The following is a 25,512-nucleotide window of genomic DNA, read 5'->3' as shown; positions in this document are numbered from 1 at the left end:
CTGAGGGCTAACACACCTGCGTCCCAGCATCTCCACAGCATAGACGAGAGGGGAGAGTTGGAAACGAGGAGGGTGGTCAGGTCGCTATGGGCAACCAGACAGCATCCGGTTTCTGAGGAGGAGGACAGGAGTGCCATCCCGCGCGGACAGCGAGCTGCGTGGGTACCTGTGGCGCGGCCCGCTAGCCCACAGCTGAGGCCCTCTCGGCCCCGTCTTCCTAAGATGCCAGCATCTTGGTAAACTGTTCAATAGCAGTCACGGTCCATGTCATGTGAAAGCCAGTAACAGCAACACCTCATTACGGTTTGTTTGATTTTTCTCTCTTTTCTTTTGGTAAAACAGATCCCCTTTTTAAATTTCAAATAGCGGACATTTAATTTTTTCTCAGATCTTAGATGAGAACAAACTGGCAAAGAGCTGAATAGGATTAGAGTTTGTGCTGACGCTTTACAGGATCAAATGACTCTTTTGACTCCTTGACTTACCAGAAAATTATTATCTTTTTACCTAATGCTCCTTTTATTCAAGTGGGCAGATGGGCTCAGGCAGAAATATAACAAATACATATCTTTCCAGGGAGAATCTCAGGGCATAGCTCAGAATTACCAAGAGAGGTTTTGCCTTTCTCCATAAAATCGGGATTAGGAGCAGAGCTGGCTGGCTGGCAGCAAGCGTGGCTGGTTTACAGAGTTCTTCGGAGGGAGGGCAGCGGATGAGTTCGAGGACGGGATTGGAATTCAAATCTTATCTGACACGCCACGGCAATGGTTTCTTTATAGATCCTCAATCCCCACCCAGAACAAGAAAAAAATCCTGTTTTTCTCTTTTTCCAGCTTAAAAGTAACAGCAGGATTAATGTGGGTAAGTTATGCGTAAGAAGAAAAGCACTTTGTACAAGTTCTAAGTACAGAATTAATATGAATAAGGTGCATTTTGATTAAAGCAGTATATTTGACGAAGTGCAAGGAATTACGCCTCCCCACTCACCTTTGTGAAGATGACAACAGAAATAATGCCATTTGCACTTGTCAATTAGATGTCAATGTCATGAGCGAGGAGGAATGAGGAGTCATCGTTTTGAAAAGCAGATGGGATGCTGGCAGAACAGGGCCAATGCGCATGGTTTACAGCGTGTCAACGAGGCAGCTGCAGGTTACAGGGTCAGCAGCTGCCCAGGTCCCAGAGCAGACGAACCCACTCGGGAAGTGGCAAGTCACACTGCAACCTGTGCTCCTGTGGCCAGGCCCGTGCAGGCATTGCTAATGGACCCCACAGCTCTGCTAGTTCAGGCCCGTGCAGGCATTGCTAATGGACCCCACACTCTGCTAGTGCAGGTCCGTGCAGGCATTGCTAATGGACCCCACACTCTGCTAGTGCAGGTCTGTGCAGGCATTGCTAATGGACCCCACACTCTGCTAGTGCAGGTCTGTGCAGGCATTGCTAATGGACCCCACAGCTCTGCTAGTGCAGGTCTGTGCAGGCATTGCTAATAGACCCCACACCTCTGCTAGTGCAGGCATTGCTAATAGACCCCACACCTCTGCTAGTGCAGGTCTGTGCAGGCATTGCTAATGGACCCCACACTCTGCTAGTGCAGGTCTGTGCAGGCAAGGCTAATGGACCCCATGGCTCTGCTAGTGCAGGCATTGCTAATGGACCCCACAGCTCTGCTAGTTCAGGCATTGCTAATGGACCCCACACCTCTGCTAGTTCAGGTCTGTGCAGGCATTGCTAATGGACCCCACACCTCTGCTAGTGCAGGCATTGCTAATAGACCCCACACCTCTGCTAGTGCAGGTCTGTGCAGGCATTGCTAATGGACCCCACACTCTGCTAGTGCAGGTCTGTGCAGGCAAGGCTAATGGACCCCATGGCTCTGCTAGTGCAGGCATTGCTAATGGACCCCACAGCTCTGCTAGTTCAGGCATTGCTAATGGATCCCACACCTCTGCTAGTTCAGGCCTGTGCAGGCATTGCTAATGGACCCCACACCTCTGCTAGTGCAGGCCTGTGCAGGCATTGCTAATGGACCCCACACCTCTGCAAATTCAGGCCTGTGCAGGCATTGCTAATGGACCCCACACTCTGCTAGTGCAGGCCTGTGCAGACATTGCTAATGGACCCCACACTCTGCTAGTGCAGGCCCGTGCAGGCACTGCAAATGGACCCCACGGCTCTGCCAGTCCACACACATACACCCCTGCACCTGGGCCCAGGGGGGCCTGGATTCACTGTCAGGAACGTGCACCAAAGGGGCCCGTCACCCAGGGCCACAGGCCTGTCAGCCACACAGGGAAGCCAGGAGCACAGACCTATCACCGACCATCTGCCTGCGCCTCCTCCCAGGGCTGAGAAACGAACCGCGAATCTAATCACACAGGCGCCACCTTTAAACACGTTAAACATGTGATCATGCCAAAAACGACACTGAACTATTCCGATGGAGGCTCGGCTTACAAACAAAGTCTGCGTTGAGATCCCAGGGACGGAACATCCAGTTCCACCCCCGCCGCCGACCCGAGTGTCTCCATCACCTCCACCTGCTGCTGCACACGCGAACACGCGGGCTCGGACACGAGGGTGCCAGTCCTCCTGAGACCAGCGGCACAGAGCACCCCCCCCCACACGTCCACTGAACTCCAGACCGCGCCTGCACAGACGGCCCTCACCCATCCACAGCACCACGGCGGAAACAGTGCGTGAGAGATCCCCCGAGCGGGCGTGACGCTACTTAGGCGTTTTTCTTAGTGAGAACAGCCTCCGGGTGTGGACGGCCACTGATAAGGCAAGAACAGGCCGTCCACGTCTGCACCTCAGTGTGTGATCCTGCGACGAGTGACACCGCTGGGCTGTGTGGGCTCAGTCTCGCTAATTACCATATTATAAATATTCACGTCCGCAGCCTCTGCGTGGCTGCCATGCACGGGCCCCCCAGCCCTGTTCCCCGAGCCCACAGACATGTGCCTTCTCTCTCCCTCTGGGTGCTCATCGCCCTCCTGGCAGCCGGCCGGTCCTGCTCTAAGAAGCCGCTCCCCCGCCGCCTGCGAGGACAGCACGCGGTGCCCTTCCCGGAAGCCGGTGCAGGGAGGTCTCTCTCTTCTTGGTGTCCCCGGCCCTGCCTCCCGGGCGGAGCTGCGGGCTGATATTTCTCATTCTTTTTCATGTGACCTGTTTCAAGTTAAGATCCATTTGAATTATTAAATGCTTCCTTAAAGAATCTTTTTATACTTGCTTCTTCCCCCCCCCAAAAGTTAATTATTGATGTGGTGACAAGCTGAAAAGACGACGAATGATCATTTCCCCCCCCTCGTTGGGCTGGAGAAGTGTCTTTGACGATGGTTGTCTATTCAGGGGAACACAAAGGGGACAGAGGCGGAAGCGGCATGTGGTTTTAGACCAGACCTGCTAAAACCACCGTATTATGCAAAATGTAAGCAAAGGGTAGTTTCTCGGAAAGCAGCAGTGAGGGAGGAAGTGGGGCCACAACCTTTGGAGCGAGGTCTGACCACACGGCAGAGGCAGCTGCAAAGACACTGATGTGATTTTAATTTTAAAAACTTCCTCACGGCCTCCCTGGCCCCAGTGATTTGATTATCTTGCAAACAGAGAGGGGAGGGGATTCTTGCCAGAGCTCATGAAGAATAAAGAGACCTCCATCCCCCAGGGGGAGACGGCAGCCATCGCCACAGTCAGCGCAGATTCGGAGGCATCACACACACACACACACACACACACACACACTCACACACACACACACACACACTCACACGCGCACACACACTCACGTGCGTGCACACACACACACATACACTCACACACACACACACACACACTCACGCACACACACACACTCTCACACATGCACACACTCACACTCACACGCACACACACACGTGCACACATACTCACACGCGCGCGCACACACACTCTCACACGTGCACACACACACACTCACACACTCACGCGCACACACACACTCTCACACGTGCACACACTCACACACACTCACACGCACACACAATCACACACTCACGCGCACACACTCACGCGCACACACACTCTCACACGTGCACACACTCACACGCACACACACTCACACACTCCTGGCTTTCTCTTTTATAGGACTTTGTTGTATTAGTTTTATAAAATATAAGCTGGGGCCTGGCTGGTTGCTCAGTGGTTAGAGCGCCAGCGACCGGCTCATTTCCCGGTCAAAGGCACGAACCTGGGTTACAGGTTTCCCAATCCATGTGTCTGTCTCTCTCCCCCTCCTCCCTCCCTTCCACTCTCTTTCTAGAAATTAGTGAAAAAAATACCCTTGGGTGAGGATTAACAACAAAAGTACGTCTGGGAACCATGGCGTCGCTGAAACCAGGCCTCTTCGGCACGATTCTCCTGTGGAAACCACACCCCATGGGGCACTGGGTTTTCTGTGCCCAAGACGGTGCCAGGGAACCGAGACCTGACGGGGCCGTGAGCGGGCACAGGCCGGGGGCCACCGGGAGAGGCGGGCACCTACCTTTCCCACGAGTTCAGCGATGCGAGGGACCGGCTTCCCCTTCTGGTGGCGCGGGGTGGCTGGGCTCTGCCCGTCCCAGTCCTGCAGCTCCTCGATGGCCTGCAGGTAGAGCAGGGCGCGCAGGCCGGTGCAGTAGTCCTCGATCACCGTGAAGTCCTGGTTCTGGACCGCGCTGCACACCTGGGGGGACACGGGCGCGTCAGACCCGAGCTGGCCCCGCACCCGCTCTCATCTCCTCCACCAGGTTCACCTGTGCGCCCGGCGGGCTCCAGGCTGGCGGCCGGGTCCCGCCCGCAGGTGGGCGGGGCGGGGAGGGGCGGCCACGGCACCAGAACTTGCACGACCGAGGAATATCAGCCAACGTGACACACCAGACTGCACACCTGGGGTCTGTGCCGTGTGCCGGGCGCAGGGACACCGCGGGGGCTGCTCCAAATGAGACCCAACGGGCAGAATTTCCAAGGAGGCACATTGGCACAACAGGGGAAGGACCTTGGCTCTGGCCCGTATGCTTGGTGGTCAGAGTGTCCTCCCAGCACCCAGGGGCCCGATGATGTTCAGGGATAAGATACAAAAGCCACGGTTCTCTTACTGCACAGACAGGGCTCGGGGATGGGATGCGGGAGCTCAGCCAAGCGACGCTGACGGAACCGCTTGGGAACGAGGCTCAGTGCCTCCCAACTGCGGATGAGCCCGGGGGTCCCAGGCGGGGAAGAACGGAGGTCTCCACCCCCTCCGTGTGCTCTTTTTAAACTTATATATATTTTCATTCATTTCAGCGAGGAAGGGAGAGGGAGAGAGAGAAACATCAGTGATGAGAATCATCATCCATCAGCGGCCTCCTGCACGCCCCCCAGTGGGGATCGAGGCCACAACCTGGGCCTGAGCCCCGACTGGGAATCGAACTGTGACCCCTTGGATCATAGGTTGATGCTCAACCACTGAGCCACGCTGGCCGGGCTCAATAGGCAATTTTAAAGCCTCATCTCTTCAAAAAAGGCTTTATTTCTCAAAAGCGACCCATGCGTCCATCTATTCTCTCATCCAGACCCTCCTTTCTGAGCCAGGCCTCTGGGTCACCCCCTCCTTCTCTCAGACAAGCCGCCTGCACAGCCCGGGGACCTGTCTGTTTCCACATCTGCCGGAGGGAGCCTCCTCAGAGAGCTGGTGGGGGCAGGGGGAGAGGAGCCAGGAAGGGCTGCCGGTGCCCGCAGGTGAGCCCGGGGCTCGCTCACAGGCGAGAACTTCCCCAGCTCCGCACTGTGCGTCTCCATGTGGAACCACGCGGAGCCCTGGGATAAAACGCCGGCTCTGACGTTGTGAACAATTAGCTCATCACACACCGGTGCGCACAGGAGCCGGGATGTGCCGGCCGAGAAGGGATCGTTTCAATCGCTCGGCCTGCGAGAAGGAACTCAAACCCGATTATCCCACCTCCTCCCCACCAATCTACGGGCCATGGGCTTCGAATAAACGATGACTTAGACTATGAGTTAAAGAAAAGCTAAATCCGGTCGATGCAGGTAAGTGGATTGCATGTGTTTTTCCTCTCCAGTCTTGTCTATGAAATGTCACGCTGTAAACGAAGCGATGGCTTCTATGCTGACACTGGTCCGCGGGAAATGACCTCTCATGTCACGCTCTACCGTGCACTGCAGCGGCCTTGCTTTCTAAAGTCTCTCTCGACTGCTCGTGTTCACTGCGAGTGTTTCGGAAGCATCGGCCTATGAATGTGCACCGCTGTTCTCAGCTCCCCTCTGCAGGACCAGGGCGGCTTGAGGCCTGGGGGTCCGGCCACGCGAGCTCCCAGTGGGGAGATTTCAGCGGCGTCACTGTGGGGTCACGGGATGTTGCTCTCCCCGCCTGCACGTGACGGCGCCGGGTGGCATGAGGATGGAGTTAATATCCCGGCTGCGCTGACTGAGTGGGGGAGACGATAATGAGATACGGCTCCTGCCCTTAAAGCATGACAGCCGGAACCCCATCGCGTTCCCCACCAGGAAACGCGCTAACTGTGCTAACAGCCGACGGGTCTGTCGCTGTGGGTTGGGGCCAGCTACCGGGAGCAGGTCTGACACATTCTGATCTCAGGCAGATTACCTGCCTTTGTCTTACAAACACAGCATAACTGATTTGGGGATAATGAAGGCTTCTGTTTGCACGCCCCGAATTTTAACTCCACGACGAGTTTAGGTGCTTGGTTCAGAGCTGTCAGATTCAGCCAATGAGGCCAACTGCAACTGTTGTCTTTCTCTCCTGGTTTTGTGGGCGGGGTCAGTGAACAGGGGGTGGGGTGGGAGGGCTTCACTGGGACTCCGCATGCCTCAAGCTCCGGGAATGGGGTCTGAAAGCTTCGAAGGATCCAGGAGCCACAAAATCATTAAATGGATGGGAGGCCCGACTACTAAACGCAACAGAAAGGCACTATTTCCTGAATAGCTGAAGAAGACCAGTTAGGGAAACACATGGATAAGCATGTTTTTAAAGGCGAATACATTCAGGATGGCGTTGCCTTAGGAGGGAAATGTTTAGGAGACTTTTATTTATCTTATTTAAAAACATAGAAACCCAGGTTGCAGACTCGGTCCCAGGTCGGGGACATGCAGGAGGCAGCCGATCAGTGATTCTCTCTCATCATTGATCTCTCTCTCTCTCTCTCTCTCTCTCCTTCTACCTCTCCCTCCCTCTCTGAAATCAATAGAAATATATTTTAAAAAGCAACGTGTGGCTTTGGGACATGAAACCGTACCCCTGGGTGACACCGCGTGCATGTTTTACACACTCATGTGAGCCAGTCTCTCATGTCTTCCCTGGCGGTAGCAGGTTTGGGAAAGGTCTGCTTCATTTTATGCTTCACTGGGGGCATTTGTCGTTCCCCCAGCATCATCCTGCCACCAACAGGCTCATCACACCCACGCCGCTGCGCGGGCTCAGTCTGCTCCATCACGTGACTATCTGGGGGGCGCAGTGCAAAGGCGCCCCCTGTGTGTGGGGAGTGATGCCTGTGCCTGAACGGGACCTACGCTTTCCTTTTGCCTCTATGTTGCTCCACTTAAAATAATGACCATGGAGCCCGGCCGGTGTGGCTCAGTGGTTGAGCATCGACCTAGGAACCAGGAGGTCACAGTTCAAATACCAGTCAGGGCACAGGCCCGGGTTGTGGGCTCCATCCCCAGTGGGGGGCGTGCAGGAGGCAGCTGATCCATGATTCTCTCTCATCACTGATGTTTCTATCTCTCTCTCCCTCTCCCTTCCTCTCTGAAATCAATAAAAATATATTTTAAAAAACATAACGACCACAGAATTTCTCAGCAAAAGGTCAGTGTGTCAATGGTCGGCCGTGGAGGAGCCGATCATTCCGTAATTGCGAATTAATGCTCTCCTGGCAACGCAGTAGCTGTGCGCCACCGACCCGCCCCGGCCTCACCGGGCTGCTGAGAAGGGAGCTTGCTTTCCTATCTGGGGGGCTTTTGCTTTTTCCCAGAATGCATTTTTCTTTCAACTGGAATGTTTCTCTAATTGTCCCCATTTTTAATTTCCTACAGTGAGATGACTTTTAACTTGTAATTAGAATCTGTAACAACTCACGTCTTTGTCTCCAAACCTGAACTATAACTCTGATGCCACGAAACACACACACACACACGCACACACACATGCACGCACACACACACACGCACGCACACACACACACATGCGCACACGCGCACACACATGCACACGCACACACACACACACAGAAGCAGCACGACCAACGTGAGGACTGGGTTTCCTCAGAAGGAGGTCACCTCGGGGGCCCCATTTGCTGTGACTCAGTTGTGGGGTGACCACCGAGCATGAGGCCGTCACCCCACAACTAGGCACACACGGGGGTGAGCACCGGGTCACAAGGCTCTAAGGTCTGGCTTGCTGTCATGGCAAAAAGAACTCACTGCTCCAAAGCAGAAAGACGCAGCGCATGTCAGAAGAACCGGTCTTCAGACGGCCTGGAACGATCTGTCAGTCCCGCTTGTGTACGCCAGAAGAAGGATCGGAGGGTCGTAAGCGCAAGGCGGAGAGAGAGGCCCTCCAGAAACACGAGTGGCCACGCCCCAGAACTCCATTATCACCATAAGCTAAGAACTCAGATCGTTTCAGAACTGTAATTGGGAAGCCGGATCAGGAACTGGGACAGCACATCGCCAGCAGAATTGTGGGCACGAAATTGAGTGTCGTGATTGGAAACGCTCAGGGAGGTAGGCACGCAGGAGGAGCCGACTGTGAACTATTTTTCGGGTCTGAAATTTCTTTTTCTTGTAAGAGAAATACTCAGAATGGCACCAACAGCGATTCGGATCTGAGCCTTTGGGGGGAAACTTCAAATATACGAAGCCCATGGTAACACTGAAGGATGTGGGAAGGGACGGTGGTAAGTGATACCTGCAGGACAGAAGCTCCGCTGTGGAGGAACTGAAGGCCGCTTTCGGCAGAGTCGATCCCACCCGTGGCCAAGATGGGAAATCCGGGCAGAGCTCGAGCGATAGAGGTCACAGCTCTCAGGGCGATGGGCCTGATGGCCGTGCCTGCAGGAGAGAGAGGCCAATGGTTAGCGTGATGACCACTGGCTATGCCGTCCTGTGCTGGACAGAGCCCGAGTTCCTGTCTCTATGTAAGAGCTATACACAAAAAACGGGCACACATCGCTATGTTCCCAAGTATGTCCGTCTGTCTGTAAAGGAGGCGTGTTTATTTCAGGGACGTTGATACTACGATGGCGTGAAGACGTGGGGCACAAGTGGGTATAGCAACCTCGCACAAAATAGATGCACATTGCAACTGGATTTACTACCGTGATGTGTAGAAGAATGTGCATGGCACATTCAGGCACTGGGTCTTTTTTATGTTTTAATTTTTTTTAATTTTTATTGATTTCAGAGAGGAAGGGAGAGGGAGAGACAGAAACATCAACGATGACAGAGAATCATGGACCGGCTGCCTCCTGCACGCCCCACACTGGGGATGGAGCCTGCAACCCGGGCCTGTGTCCTGACCCGGAATCCAACTGTGACCTCCTGGTTCATAGGTTGATGCTCAACCCCTGAGCCACGCTGGCAGGCCAAACATCAATATATATATATTTTTAAATTTGAGAATCTGGTAGAGGTGGCTAAAGGGGGGTGGGATACATCTGTAATAGTATCAATAATAAAATAAATAAAAGAATACATAAAAAAAAGCTTTGAGAATCCAAAGGTCCATGCAGTAAACCGGCAGACACGGGTGTTCATGACAACATGAGAGCTCCAGTTCACGGGGGAAAGGGAAGCAGAGCTGCACTTCGCATGCCTAGGCCTTGATGAGGAGAGAAACAGTCAGTGGGCCAGAGTGTAGCACACATGCTGATGTTGGGTCACTGGAGGGTTAGTCATTGCGTGTAATTCTGTTCCCCTCCCCGCCCCCCATCATGTGATGTCTGGGACAGCCACTGCTACACAACTGTCATCAACGCAAATCCACAGTCAATGGCTCCAGGTAGCAGGAAAGCGGAAACTGGGTCATAACGCCCACACGCTCGCTGTGTGTACACAGAGAAAATGCGGTTTAATTTGCTTACATTAATTAGGATATAATGAATGAAGTGGATAACAAATTGGTTAGAAACTGAACTTTGACAGTCTAATTGTTAAGAGTTGTAGCATCATCCAGAAGGAATATTAGCAAATCAAAGAATTTCAAGGATTGGGGAGTTGCGAGTTTGATTTTGATACGATACAGATAAATCAAGTACTAACAATGGTATACTTTACTAACTCGCGCTTAACGTGGTAATGAACCTACTAGAATGATACGTATGTGAGACTCAGCGGTTTAAAAATACATCTTTACACAGGGACTAAAGCCCTCTAGAAAAATAGCATAATTCACCCCAAACCGGAGCTCTAAGGGGACCCCGGCTTCTACGCAGAGACATGAAAACGAAAGCGGAGGGAGCAGAGCAGCTGGATGTCGCTGTCCTTGCAGGGTTACTGGAAACGCTGCAACGTTCTGTGAAAATGTTTTCATGTTTGCCGACTATCTCAAGCCTTTTTCCTGCTGCTGGGAGTGGAAGGCCCGGAGCCCTGGGCCATGGAGGGCCCGATGCCGGGATGGGGGCTGCCTGTGCCTGTGTCAGTCATTCCACCCGCAGGACGCTGTGCGTGGGGGCTGTCACGCCCCAGGAACCTGGTATCGGCCGCCCGGGGCCTCGCTAAGAGCTCAGGATGCAGAGTCCCGCCCCTTCGGTGTGAGTCCCGGCTCTCTGTCACTCACACGAGTGTGACTGAGCCAGCTCCTTCGTTCCTAAGACACCCTCCTCCCTCCCTGTGAAAAGGGGACATTGCGACAATACAGAGCAGCTCGGACAATTAAAGGGCACAATCTGTGGACAGCCCTTGGCACGGCGCCTGGTCATTCACTCCGCCGGCTGCTGCTGCTCTCAAAGCCGGAGAAAAGGATCGGAAGAGCATCCAGCCGTAGACACGTGTGGGGAGAAACACGTGTCACCCAAGGGTGCTAACCTCCTAGACTTTAAATTCGGGGAACTTGCCATTCCCATGCCATTTAATTTCTAAAAACACATAGTTTGCCTGTGGTTATAAGGGCGGTCTGTGCGGGTAATGCGGTTTAGAGTGCCACCGCGGGATCTACAGGTACAGCCCTTTCACCCCGAGACGCCGCTTTGAGAAATCTGTTCCATTTGCACAGACACGGAGTGCCACGTGCAAAGATGTTCCGTGAAGTGTTGTTTTTTACAGCAAAACTGTGAGAGCCACCTGCACGATCCCCAATAGTTTTGCTATCAAATAAATCCTAGTTCGTCCGTGTATGACGTCGGGCCTGCCCGTATCTCCGGGATAGATGTGAAAGAACAATCTACGTGATGCGGCCCCACTGTGGCTAGAAGAAGTACGTGTACATTCTCTGTGGGCGCACAAATAGAGAGAAGGTCGAGTGTTAAACTATTATTGTCTCTGGGGATAGGATGAAGATGAACTTTCTATCTGATAACTAGATTTCCTGTTGTTCGACTCTTCTAGGTAAAAAAGTGTTGATTCATTTCTGCAATGCCATGCTCTTAACCACAACGCCATACTTCTTCCCTATTTTATCCACTGAGCCAAACCGGTTTCGGCGGGAGTTAATCTTTATAACTAATAAATATATGTTGTCCATGTATGACAAAACCAAGAATATTCGTGTTCTGGTATTAATTAGTGGCAAGGAATTCTATTAAAGTGATGGTAGCTAGTAATTGCTGTAACTATATGACCTAGAGAGAGAAAGTCCCAGTTCATTATACCTGTATTTATTCATAATCACACGATATAATTATAAATGGCATTCTCTTTCACTCTGAAAGTGTCCCGGTTTGGCTGATAAATTATAATGACAATGGCACCCAGGAGTTATAGGACAAAGGTAATCACGAATGCAGAGTGAAATTCGATTTAGAACAAAACCACAATCTTATGAAAAACGCAGAAATGAACTACAGTGTCCTGGACTCAGAGGCTGGCATGAAGGAATACATGTCTGTAAGCGTGTCACTGGATGGGGAAACACATGGCATTCATATGTGCGAGCTGGAGCTAATTAGTCTCTATGTTCTTCCTGCTTCCCACCTGTAGGTGGCCACCACACGCTACACTGATTAATCCACTCATTAGCAGCATTTTCAATACTGTCATCTTCAGATAATCAGCAATTTATTTAAAGAACCAATTTCTGTAGAAATAATTGCCACAGAATGGCCTGGACCTGCGTTTTCATAAACTGTAATAAAAGTGTTAAGATAATCCCTGACATTTGCAAATGCCACGGGCTCACCTTTCCTGTGGACTGTGCCGTGGCGCTGTTTAAAACAATTACCCGGTGACAGCGCGGTTTAATGAAACAGGCCCGTAAGCGCACGCTTCCGCGTGGGCAGCGGGGACGTCGAGCCGGGGAGAAATGCAGTGTGTGGCACGTTTACACGGAGAGACGGAGCCCGACGAGCGAGGGTTACTGAAACACGGACACGGCTGCTACTCCCAACTCGGTTTTGTTGCAGCATCGGGCAAGGTGCACAACACGGGCACCCTCTTTGGAAACCAAGAATGCAGAGTTCTGTGAACTGGTTCATGCCACTGGCCGGTGTGTGTGAAGGTGAGATGAATCTATGGCTCTATAAAGCGGTCTCGTTGCGTTACTTGTTCAGTAACCTCCATGCAAGAGAAAATTAGGAGGGGCGACTCCTGACCTCATTTAAAAATACTTAAGTATGTTTTTGTTTACAAAATGATGCAAATGTTCAAAGCAGAGTGATCGAGGAAAACCTGAAAACCTCGTCGTCATTTGCATTTACCACGGACCAGGGCAGCTGTCGCCAACCTTTCGGACCTCACGGACCACCAGTTGGTGACCGCTGGACCAGAGTTCGCCTGGCCAGTGTGGCTCAGTGGTTGAGGGTCAACCCATGAACCAAGAAGTCATCAGTTTGATTCCTGGTCAGGGCACATGCTTGGGTTTTGGGCTTGATGCTGTTTCTCTCTGATAGACATTTCTATTTCTCTATCCCTCTCCCTTCCTCTCTCTCTCTCTCTCTCTCTCTCTCTCTCTCTCTCTCAAAAAAAAGTCAATAAAAAAATAAAATACCATGGACCAGAGTCCTGACTTTTCAGCTCCCCGTCCCACGAAGACCGGCTGGTGAATCGCCGGGGATAAAACGCTCTGCGACGTTCATAATGTTTAAGTCGAGAGCTGGCGCTGTGCTTGGGGTAAGACATGACCTTTATACATTTTATAGACACAACATGATCACCCTTTTCTATGTCCTCACAATAAGCAATCAGTCACTCAAATTTACAACCACATTTCAACAGCACAAGAAAGCACCAAGTAGGACTGCATCTGTGAAGGATACGCAGGCTCGCTCCACTGGGAACTACGAAATACTCCCGAGGAGAGAAACCAAAGAGGCTCCAGGAGAAGCAGAGCGACCACATTCCCGGCTGGAAGAGTCAGGACTGTTGGGTGTTAAAACCCTCCTACAGATTCGCCGAAACCCAAGTCAAATCCCAGGAAACCGTCTTTGAAGAACCTGAGGAGCTTGATTTGAAAGTTCACCTGGAAAGACAAACGGCCCAGAGTAACCCAAGTGACCCGAGGAAGGACGCGGGACTCAAGGCCAGCGTTTCGCTCGGACTGGCCGTCCGTCTGAGCACCGGGCCTCAGTGTGAGACATAGACAGGACGGCTCCCGGGCGCTCCTCACAGAGCAGGGCGGTGGGTTGGTGACCACGTCACCAGGTCAGGTGAGGGGGGAAGAGGAGTCACGGGAACAACGGTGCTGGTTAGAAGGAAAACCCCCACCGTGACTCCTGGGTCACCTCACGAAAAGATTTATAGCCATTGAAGGTGGATGGGCGATCTCCATGCAAAACCCGAAACCATCAAGTGCCCAGAAAAACACAGACCGAAACAGGAGCATGCCCTGTCACCTTGAGTTAGGCAAAGAGTTCTCCGCAAGGACAGTAAGAGCAAATAAGTACATTAAAAAAACCGATGAACTGAATTTAGTCAAAAAATAAACAAGCTCAAGTACAGAAAAAACATTATATTTATACCCATGAATTTGACAAAGAACTCTTACTCAAAGGTATTAAGCACTCCTCTAAAGCAACGATTAAAGATGAATAACTCCATTAAGATGGGCAAACGTTGCACAGACATTTCAAGAAAGAAGAGACACACAAACGGGCAGTTGGTACACGAAAAATGTTCTACCACGGGACACAGCTCACCGAGTTAGACAACAGCTAAAAATCAAGAGGCCCCCGACCCCGAAGCCTGGGAAGGCTGTGAAGTAGGAATCTCCTACGTTGCGCGTAGGAGCGTACGATGAAATCACTTTGGATAACTGAATATTCCTCTAAAAATCAAACATACACCTATGCCACGACTCAGCAATTTCATTCCCAGACCTTCCTCCCGGAGAAACAAAAATAAGACGACAGACGTGTATGTGCAAGAATGTCCACAACGACCGTATTTATAATAAACCCAAGTCAGAAACTACCCAAGGCCACGTCCGTCAACGAGAGACTGGATAAACAAATTGTGGTCAATTTATTTTTTTACTGAATATTTTGTTTATTTTTTAAGTGTAGTTGGTATGCAATCTTACATTGGTTATACCACCAGTTTCAGGTGTACCGTACAGTGACTGACCTTCTATACCTTACAAAGGCATCATCCCACTACTTCTAGTCATAACCTGTCACCATGTAAACTCATCACAATATGACTGACCATACTCCTCTCTCGCCTTTTTCGCCCTTCCTTCCCCCAAGCTCTCCTCTCCCTGCTGCTCACCACCTGTTTGGTCTCTGAGTGCTCTCTGAGTTTTGTTTGTTTTTTTTAGATTCCACATCTAAGTAAAACCCTCTGGTATTTGTCTTTCTCTGAAATAAAAGCACCCAACACGAAAGGAAGAAGTGATTGTCACTGTGTTTAGGTGACCTGATACTATACATATAGACAATCCTAAAGAACCCACCAGAAATTAATAGAAAAAATTCGGTGAAGCAGCAGCACACAAAATTAATACGTAGAAATCTGTTGCGTTCCTATACACTAATAACAAACAATCGGAAGAAATGCGGTCAATTAATTAATGAAAACTGTCAGCAGTAAAACAGACTTGTATACTGATACCTGCAATGCAGATGGTCATTGAAAAAACTAAGCACCTTTTCCTTTTTCTTAAAAATAGTGGGGTGACGTTGGTTAACAAAACCATGCAGGTTTCTGGTGCAAAGTCCTAAACACATTATCTGTGCACTGTACTGTGTGCTCACCAAAGGGTTCAGATCCCATTCCCCATCAGGGCACAACCCTAGGTTGCAGGTTCGATCCCTGGTCAGGGCCCATACGGAAGGAAACAGATCTATGTTTCTCTCCCTCTCTCTCTCTCTCTCTCAACAAAAACATATCCTCCCGTGAGGATTAAGAAAGAAAAGCGAGCCTCTCCCATCTGGATCCGCCTGCTAGATGCCTTCCGCTGTCAGACCACTGAAAGGCTTTGTTTATAACATCGGAGTGCACCTTCCCATTTGTGGACAGAAACAAAACCTTCGAGACGGTGGATCTTCTGTTTTCAAGGCGGAGGGGACGGAAGTCCGCCAGGAAGGAGACCTGGGGGAGCCGAGGACCCCCAGGGCAGGTCTTCGGTGTGTCCGTCTCTTCCAGGTTTGCAATCTCGAGAAAATTTCTTGGAGGCCATGCGTTTCCAGAGCCACATAGATCATGTACACGTACACACACACACACAGGAGGTGCCATAAACCCATCCCTGACGGATAAGGCTTCGGGCACATGGAGTCCAAGAATGACGCAAATATAAAGCAGGGAGTAGGCCTGGCCGGCGTGGCTCAGTGGCTGCACATCGACCTATGAACCAGAAGGTCAGGGTCCGATGCCTGGTCAGGGCACAGGCTGGGATTGCGGGCTCGATCCCCAGTGTGGAGCTGCAGGAGACAGCCGATCCATGATTCTCTCTCATCACTGATGTTTGCATCTCTTTCCCTCTCTCCCTTCCTTTCCAAAATCTATAAAAATATAAAAAAAGACAGGCAGGGACTAGGTCTGAGTCACTACCCCGCAGGCTCCGCCGAGCTGAGTGCCACGTGGGGCAGACGGGCCTGGCGGGCGCCGCGGCATCGCACTCTGCTGCCTGCCGGACTCAGCGAGACCCAGAGCCAAACTTCAAAGCTGTCACCACCCGCTGACAAATGCTGTGAACAGATCGTGAGGGTCTGTTGTGCACGCTGAGCCCAGTGCTATCTGAGTGTTTCTCTCTCCAGAACCCGAGCGCCGGCACTCCGGGTGCTGTTCCCACGGAAGCCGCGTCACCGTGAACGCATCTTCCCGCTGAACCCTTGAAGGACGCTGGGCTGATGGCGCCCGGCAGGTCCAGGGTGGGCTTGGGGGAAGCAGCCACTCTGGACTGGCCGCTCCCCGGTCGCTGATGCCTCTGAGACTCCGGGCTCTGGACGAGAGGAGGTCCTTCCTTTGGGGGTTGGCACGGATGCTCCGGCTGAGCGGGCTGCATGCCAGCCTGCACGATTCAGCAGCTCCTTGCCCACCGGCCCTGGGCTGACATCTGTGGGCACGAAAGGAGGCGGCCGGTTCGCAGGACCGACTCGGGGGGAAAGGATGTGCAGTCCATGTCGAATGCGCACATCTAAGCCGAAATGTCACGCATATGTTGTTCCTCATTCGCAGCTGCTCCTTCCACTCACTTTGCTGCCATAACCGCTTCATCATCCCCGTGCTGGCCCTGTGCATGCTGATTCCAAACAGCACGGGGCCTTCGGAATCGGGCACCGGGCACCGGGCGGCGCAGACGTGCAAAACCCACGTCAGGAGCCCGGCTGGAGCGCGGCGCCCGGGCCCCGCAGGAGAGGCGGTTTGGGTACCCTTTGTCCAAACGGCTATACATTGTTTTCTCAACGGAGCTCAAGGGCTCCTTGTAGCTGTGCTGACAGAGGTCACAGTAGACCACACAGTCTCCCCCATCTTTTCAGGTGAATCTGCCCTGAGTGTAGGTGGGGCCAGCAGTCTCGAGGTGCCCCTTTCCCTAACACTAACGTTTGTGTCACCCTCGGCGACAGAACCAAGGGTGAGACACTGGCACGCTCACAGCAGTAAGCGCTGGAAGCAGGTCGGCCTGCCTTCCCGAGTCATTTATTTGTGAGCCCCGAAATGCCACCACACGACTCCCACAGGCCTTCTTCCTACCTGCTCAGTGGTTACGGGGCAGCTCCTGAAATCTACAACTTAAAAGTGGCCAAGTATGAAAAAGTTTCGGGGGGAAATGATGTATGTCCCAGACCCAGCACAGAGTGAGCCAGGGAAACATCTGTGACTGCTAGAGAGGGCACGCACGCCAGGCACTGTGGGCAAACAGAATGCTGACAAGTTTAACGATGCACAGTGGCCCGTTTATGGGGAATAGAATGTCGCAATCAATAATCACTCGCCCAGACAAACAGCCGTGTGGCAACTCCGCCAGGCGTGGTGTGCACCAGTGAGATCATTCAGAATTAGAAATCAATAGCGTTTACAGACATTGGGAAATGTCAAACGGGAAATGAGCGCTCGTATTTGTATTCATTCTTCCTCATGACTCAGATCTTAATGATTCCTTAAAAGATTCCCTAGTACCGGGAAGCCAAAGCAAACATTTACCCTCCATCTCTTAATGAGCTATCTGGCGGGATCTAGATGGGCCAGGGAGCTGTTGTATATACAGGAAGTAAGGCGTCTCCATCAGAACTGTGGTTTCCTCCCAAACCACGCCCCTCCTGACCACGCCCCTCTGGCCACGCCCCTCCTCGGGGCTTCTCTCTCAATTCTCTCACAAGGATTTTTTCCATTCATTTCACAGCACTTTGTTAGCCTCCAAAATACAGGCTTTGGCACAAAACATTTCGCTGGTAAGTTCTTCAATTAAAATTCCCCTTATAATAAAAAATAAAAAGAATAGGGTGAGGGGGGTCTATGGAAAGTCTCTGTACTATCTTCTTAACTTTTCCAGAAATTCAAAGACATTCTAAGACAAGGTTATTAACCCTTTATACAGCATTTGGATTCTCCCTGCTCCTATAATAAAACAGCAGTTTGTCCGTATTATTTAGCAAAAACAAAGAGAGAAACTTGCGAATACTAGAAATAGATTTTTGTTTTAAAAAAAACAAAGCACTGATAGTTTCTATTCATTGCCGTTTCCTGCTCTTAGCGGCGGTAATAATAGTGGTCTTTGACTGAACTGCCTAACACATCCAGAGGCCTCTATCCGGCTCTTACATGCGATTTCCCTCAAATCTGCTAAGATCCCGGGAGCCACTGCTTTTAATGCTCAGAAGGGTGCCTCGTCCTGCCCTTGGGCTGGTAAAAGGAAGACCTAGCTTCCACCTCCACCTGTGACTGCACAGCAGCCCTGCTCCCCGCATCGCCTCCGTGAGAGGGTCAGTATGTGTCTGTCCTACTTCTGTCCACACACGCATGGCCGAGGCCTGCACGAGGTTACATATGCATCAAGGCGCTCAAAGTAACCCCGCAACCAGCTGCTATCAGTCCCACAAACAAAAGGACGAGTCGTTTTTTAGTAAAAGCTGTTCTAGTCTGTGCTGACACGCCGGGTGCCTGAAAAAAAGCTGTACGCAACCATTTCTCCATGAATGGGGTGATGTCCAATCGCCGTAGCCATCACCAAGTCACCTACCACGTAAGAAAGACAGAGCAGGGAATTTAACGTCAGGTTTCTTCAGAAACGATGGCGACCGGGCTGCGTGGCAGGCAAAGGGTGTAGCACCCAGAGGAGGCCGATGGGCATGTTTACACAGTCCCTTCCACTTTACGCAGAGTGGAGGACACAGCTCGGTGTAAAATCTATTATTTAAACACTTCAAGGGAAAAAGTGTTGAAATGAACGGCTCATGACTTAGGGAGTGTTAGAGACACATTTATTTCAACACTCCGCCTGTCATAAGCCATTTATTTCCACACGTCCTCCCTCAGAAGATCCACCCCAGGGGAAAGCTTTCCTTTGCTGAGAGCGTGTCAAGAGGCCCAGACACCGAGGCTGAAATGAAAGTTCTGATGCTGGAGCTCTTGGTCACAAAGCCGATGGGGGAGCCGATGTTTCCATGCCGGCCCAAGCGCCGAGCCTGTGGCCAGCTCACCATCAGTGCCTCCTGCCTGGGCTTTGTCGAGACATCGCCTTTGTCCTGAATGACTGCGGGGCGTCGGGCCCGCCTGAGCGTCAGACGGCGAAGGAAATGGGCTGTGGGGGGTATTTCCACACAGAAAACACGTGTCTTTTTCACGTCTCCACTCACCAGAAGAGGCTGATGTAACCCAGACTCTTTGGTGATGACGGTGGATGACACATTCTTTGTTTCGCCTGTTAGGATTTTATTCTCCTGCGGAAGTGTGGACGTCTACGGTTATAACAAGAGTATCTGACAGTGACAGTGATTTCCCGCAGGCTGTCCCAGGACCTCCTAGTAACATTGCTGGTAACTGTTTCCATGTTTAAGCAAACCCAGGAGTCACAGGCTTCATACTGGGACACGCTCTCTGGGGTCTGGCGTAAGGGCACTGATTCCATGCACCAGGGCCCCATCCTCACGACCTGATCACCCCCCCAAGGCCCCAGCTCCTAATACCATCCCATGGGGGTTAGGCTTTCAACCTATGACTCCAGGGAGTTCATAAGCATTCGGTCCACAGCACCAACCAACCCCTCTGGCAATCTCCAGGCCAAACATCGGTAGGGAAAAGTCAGGAGGCGGAGGGCATTGTGACACATGGAAAACAGACTGTGAACACAACACCCTGCAAAGGAAGATGCTGCGAGAGTGCACGACACGGACACGCAATGTTTTCGAGGAGGAGTGTCCACATCATTAACCACATACTTTTAAGGTGTGTAGAGAATAAATTTGGATTTGGGTAGCTGAGGTTATCGAGATGGCGAACCTGTGAGCTACTGAAGGATGTGGAATATAGCCCATGCACAGTGTGCTGTGTAATTGGGGTTCTGGGAAATGTATTCATGTCTAGTTGCAGAGAGCTAAAAGGGGGTGTGGCAGTGCTGACGAATGGAAAGCTTTGCTACAATGTTGTCCAACCGCAAACAACCACGGAGGGACTTTGGGGTCCTAAAACCTTGTTATCAATGTCTGCTTTCGTCTCTTCATAGCACCTCGAGCTCAATCTTAATCATTCTAGAAATAAAGCTAACAATGCCTGTCTCACACAGTTGTACGAATAAAATGAAATTCTGAAAATGCTTTGAAACAGTAAAAGTGTTACATAAACATCAGTGGCATCGTTTTTAAATCAGCTTAATTGATGGGCACATAGCAACATGGATCCTCATTTTGTGATGACGATGATGAAGGTGGACTGTCTTGCCCTCACTGTGTGTGAGGTAGAACGCTAAGCACTCTTATAATTACTGTCTCTTAATAATAATGACAGAATTGGGAGCGATGGGAAGACCAGTGAACCCAGGACCGAAGTATTCCATCAAGGTGGGGGAGGGGCTCGAGGCCAGCAGGTGAGCTCAGGTGGCGCGACCGAGACAGGTCAGCGCGAGGAGTCCAGGTGGAATAACGAGGCAAGAACTTCAAAGGGTGGGGCTTGTGAGAAGCAGTGCAATCATGAAACCATTATATGAACACCCTTCCTCTCTGCTGACCTTAAAACTCAACACAGTTCTCAAGCCTTATTTTCTATTCTCCTTCTTCCTCCACGTCTTTTCACGGTAGGCGAGTCGGGCTAAAATAGGGAAATGATATGGACAATGGCAGCTAGAGGTAGACAGGTACGCACACACCTCTCCACACACAGAGGAAGTTACTTCTCACCACTGTCATTCTTGGCAGACAAACACTGTAATCATCTGATAGCTGAATGGCACACAATGCCGCGAAAGGTCTTCACAGGGAAAAAAAAATGTGTTTTCATCCTTTTACTTTCTTTAGCAGTGATTAGTTCCAGAAATACAAGGTATCATCACTTCTCAAAAGGCACTGTGGGTTATGAGCTTGCTCCTCTGAAGCTGGCAACGTGTAATGAGTGTGCTTTATTCCGAAACATCAGTCAGCCTCAAGAATGGCAGGTGCTTGTGGAACGGTAACAATAGAACAAGTTGGCTAATGCGTACTAGAGGCATTGAAACACGGGGTGACAGATATGAAGCCTTCCTGTTACCCAGAACGCTCTCCTGTATAATTACCAGTACGGTTTTATAACGAGGCACCTCAGTTTCTAAATATTTAGCTTTTTAAGATTTCTGTATCTTTTTGGTACCCAAACGTATATGGAAGTGTTCTTACTGACATAAGGTAAAGAAGTGCATTCAAGCACTTGTATGAAAGTATTCTGAATCCTAAAGACCGGAAGGATGGTTTGAGAGCATTTTAATTTATTGCAAAAGTATGGACTTGAAGTAAGGATATCTGTGACTCATGTTACAACGACATTAGAGTTAAAATGTCCAGCAATTTATAACGTAGTTATGTAGATATATACACTCTATTAAGTGTGTGGTTTGGTAAAAAAAAATGATGATGGCCTTAGCCGGTTTGGCTCAGTGGGCAGAGTGTTGGCCTGCGGACTGAAGAAGTCCCGGGTTTGATTCAGGTCAAGGGCACGCACCTTGGTTGCATGCTCAATACCAGGCCCTGGTTGGCAGGCAACCAATTGATGTGTCTCTCTCACATCAATGTTTCTCTCTCTCTGTCTCTCCCTTTCCCTTCCACTCTCTCTAGAAATCCATGGAAAAATGAGGATTAAAAACAAACAAAAAAACGGTGACGTTTATTTCCAAAAGCAAAGCTTCATTTTGTCAACCACAGAGAGAAATCTGGTCCCTAGCCTGACCAACTGAGTCATATTTTGCTGGAGACAGGGTTTGCAGATGAACCGTAGCTGTGTGCTGTTACCTGTCTAAATGCCAAAGAAGGTCAGTGGGCGGTTCAGACAGCGGTGAGCTCCAGGCTGCACTCGGAGAAGGTAAATATCAAAAGTACAAAATCAGGAAAGTGGGCCCCAGGCCTTCCACACGTCAGAACTGGGTTCAAAGCAGGCGTGGGGCCGAGGACACATGTGCGACATCCGGGCCAAGGAGACAACATGCACCTGGAGTGGACGGCCCGGCAAGTGGTCCCTGGGATGGAGGCTCGGCTGCTGGACCGTGGAGACGGGTTAGGACAGTGATGGCGAACCTTTTGAGCTCGGCGTGTCAGCATTTTGAAAAACCCTAACTTAACTCTGATGCCGTGTCACATATAGAAATTTTTTGATCTTTGCAACCATAGTAAAACAAAGATTTACATTTTTGATATTTATTTTATATATTTAAATGCCATTTAACAAAGAAAAATCAACCCCAAAAATGAGTTCGCGTGTCACCTCTGACACGCGTGTCATAGGTTCGCCATCACTGGGTTAGGATGACGAAGGAGGCTGACGAACAGGCCAGGGCCAAGGGCACAGGGCTCCCTCTCTGTGTGCTCTCCCGGGGTTTTGAAGGGGATTTTAATGTAAAGGTCAAGGAAGAGGAAGAAAAGGACGAGGCTCTGCATGCCGGGCAGCGTGATGGACACCTTTGACATTAAATATGTTACTCTTATGAGAATCCGTGGTTATTAACATATATATTTGAAACCACATCAATTCAAGATTAGCTCAGAAACCCGACTGCACAAATATGGGGATATTAAGTGTCAGCGACACTTGCTCGTGGGAGGGAAGCTGACAGCTCTCTTGGAGAAAGAGATAAAGGAAGGACACACATCAAGAAAGAGCCAATTTGCGTCTCTCTCCGGAAGTGCCACACGAGGGAGGGAAATGAGAAAGGACGTGGTTGGTGCCAAATGGCTATTTTATTTCAAGAAACTTGTTTGAGGAGATAGTTCAGAATGACTCCTAAGGGCAGCACCGGGTACGGATCTGTAAGAAGATAGAAGAATCGGGAAGGAGGACGAGACGAGGCATTTGGGGTGCACCCCCCGCTTATCTGGTGGCAGCTCTGTGCCCTGGTTTGGGACCCTCTCCCGTCCACAGTGACACCACAGAAGGCATCGGCCGTCGGTGTGTTTCGGACTTAAACTCAATACGTTCTTTGCATCCTGCCTACGGCCTCTACCCAGGAACTCCTCACACACTGTCCTGTTCACAGTTTCTTTTTTCAAATATATTTTTATTGATTTCAGAGAGAGAGGGAGAGGGAGAGAGAGAAACATCAATGATGAGAGAGAATCATGGATTGGCTGCCTCTTGCACACCCCCTACTGTGGATCGAGCCCACAACCTGGGCATGTGCCCTTGACCGGGAATCAAACCGTGACCTCCTGGTTCATAGGTCAATGCTCCACCACTGAGCCCCGCGGCATGGCAAGGTCGCAATTTCTTAAGGATGTCAAGTTTATTCACGCCTGTCATGTCTCCTGGGATTCCCACAGCCTGAAATGCTCTTCACTCTCTCCTCTGCATCCTCAGGGCCTCCTGGACCAGCCTCACCAGCACGTTCCTTCCTTTCACCCCCGGCCCTCGGGGAGCCTGCCTGGGGTGGCAGCCATGCCCGCGTGCCTCCTCCTTCATGTGCCCGCGGAGGACAGGAGAAGCAGCCAGAGACTATGTGCCTGGGAGTCTGCCCCCGGGAAAGACACCAAGGGAAGCTCCGGGAAACGCTGGGCACGGCCATCACTCACGTTCCCAGAGCTGTGCGGAGCCTGTTTCCTCCTTTGTCACAGGGGCCAGCGACAGCACCCACCTCTCAGTTAAACAAGGACGCACGTGTCAAAAGCTCCGGGTTCTAAGCGTCCGGCCCGTTCTCAGCCCTTCATGAATATTCCTTCTTTCCTCCGGGACTAGTGTGCGTAGTAACGAATACAACCCAGACCCCACCCCCTGAATGCCTGGAAAGGACTGCGTGCTCCCCTGCGGTGGGAGCTGAGGAACGGTAAGTTCTGTAAATACTATTGTTATTAGAAGATTGCCAGCGAGGCTTCAGCATCGCGATGAAAAGGAAATGCGCGTTGTTGCTTTCTCATGATTGATAGTTTGTCTTAAATTTGGATCAAAGCTCCCAGAGAATGAGCAATTTGGAATGCACTTACTTTTTACTGGAAGGGGAATAAAGGATAATAGCATTCTGCTCATGTAGCTCGTTCCCTTTAGGAGGTGTGAATTATAAGACATTTTCTGGTGGAAAAGATAATATCAGACTTCGGTCTCCGGTTGGTTTTACCCCGGGTCCATGCTGGGAGAGAAAACAATGAACGTTACACTTCATTTATAATTTCCACTGTGAGCGTGATAAGGACTAGTGTAATCTCAAATCAAATTACTCCGCAGTGGTGGCATTTACGATCCAGCGAAAACCCCCAATTCAAGTGTCCGGGGTCCTCCACGAAGCCCCCCCGAGTGGGGTAAGGCGAGAGGGCTCCGTCGTGGGTGAGGGTGTCAGTGCGAGCCGAGAGCGGTGCTGATTCCGCCGGCTTGATCTGCGTTGCCGACGCACGCGTGTCAATATTCAGCTCCAGGGGGCCTGCCCGGGGCTTGTGCAAAACCAGTTTCACGCAGAGTCCTAGAGCCGGATCTGCGCCCCCTTCCTCACACTCAGATTGAGCTGCTGATGGATCTCCCCTCAGCGCTTCCCCCGCTCCTCCAGGAGCAAGGAGAGGAGAGACGCAGGAAGAACGGGAAGGGCTGCTCTCAGGGCTCCTAGAAACCCAGATACAAGGTTCCCCCATGAAGTCACTGCAGGGATTTTATCTGGGGTCGCCATGCCGTTTCCCACCACGGTTACAATAGAGAACAGAGCGTGGAAAAAACACCACGCGGATCGGATTTAGAAAGAAAAGCAATGCAGATGAGAAACAGGGAATGGCTCCTCCAAACCTGAACACGGCGGTGTGTGTTTTCAGTGACTCTAACTGAGACGCTCCAGCTACGATGCTGTGAGCTTCCCAAGGGTCTGCAGCCCCTGCTCTTCGCACTTAAGGAAACGGAGTGGCATCAATCTCAGAATAAAGAACACCTGCATCCTCTATTGTGATTAGAACAAACCATTAAAAAATAGCATGATTTTCTAAATGAATAAATTTCTCTTTGCCATCTGTCTTTTCTGGCTTACTTGCTATGGATTAGAAATCTACACTTTTCCCCCCTTTTTATTGAGCCTGACAAAGCATTCTATGAGGTTGGGTGTGATAAAGGGGATGACAAAAAGAAAATAAAATTTTAGATACATATTTCAGGTAATTGAAGAATTACCATCATTTGGTGATCAAAGTTTTCACATATGCTAAGTCCTTATAAAATAACTAAAAATGGCCTTGATAGTATCTTGTTGTTTTTTTTAAAATCTAAAACTAGAGGCTCGGTGCACGGATTTGTGCACTGGTGGGTCCCTTG

The 25,512-nt window shown here is 50.8% G+C and overlaps 1 protein-coding gene across 1 annotated transcript in view; it reads right to left on the bottom strand.

The window, feature by feature from the left end:
* The window catches only part of LOC102434586 (dihydropyrimidine dehydrogenase [NADP(+)]), a gene marked incomplete at its 5' end in the record, with an annotated part of 162,046 nt that overhangs the window by 18,216 nt on the left and 118,318 nt on the right, over window positions 1–25,512 (bottom strand). The window contains 2 exons of the mRNA XM_006105955.3: window positions 4,520–4,699; window positions 8,939–9,081. Of these exons, the coding sequence (XP_006106017.1) occupies window positions 4,520–4,699; window positions 8,939–9,081 (323 nt within the window). The remainder of the gene's footprint in view (window positions 1–4,519; window positions 4,700–8,938; window positions 9,082–25,512) is intronic.

The sequence above is a fragment of the Myotis lucifugus genome, unplaced genomic scaffold (assembly GCF_000147115.1).
Source record: "Myotis lucifugus unplaced genomic scaffold, Myoluc2.0 scaffold_739, whole genome shotgun sequence".
Classification (NCBI taxonomy): domain Eukaryota; kingdom Metazoa; phylum Chordata; class Mammalia; order Chiroptera; family Vespertilionidae; genus Myotis; species Myotis lucifugus.
Note: the sequence above shows the minus strand (reverse complement) of the source record. Positions and strands in the feature narration are given on the sequence as shown.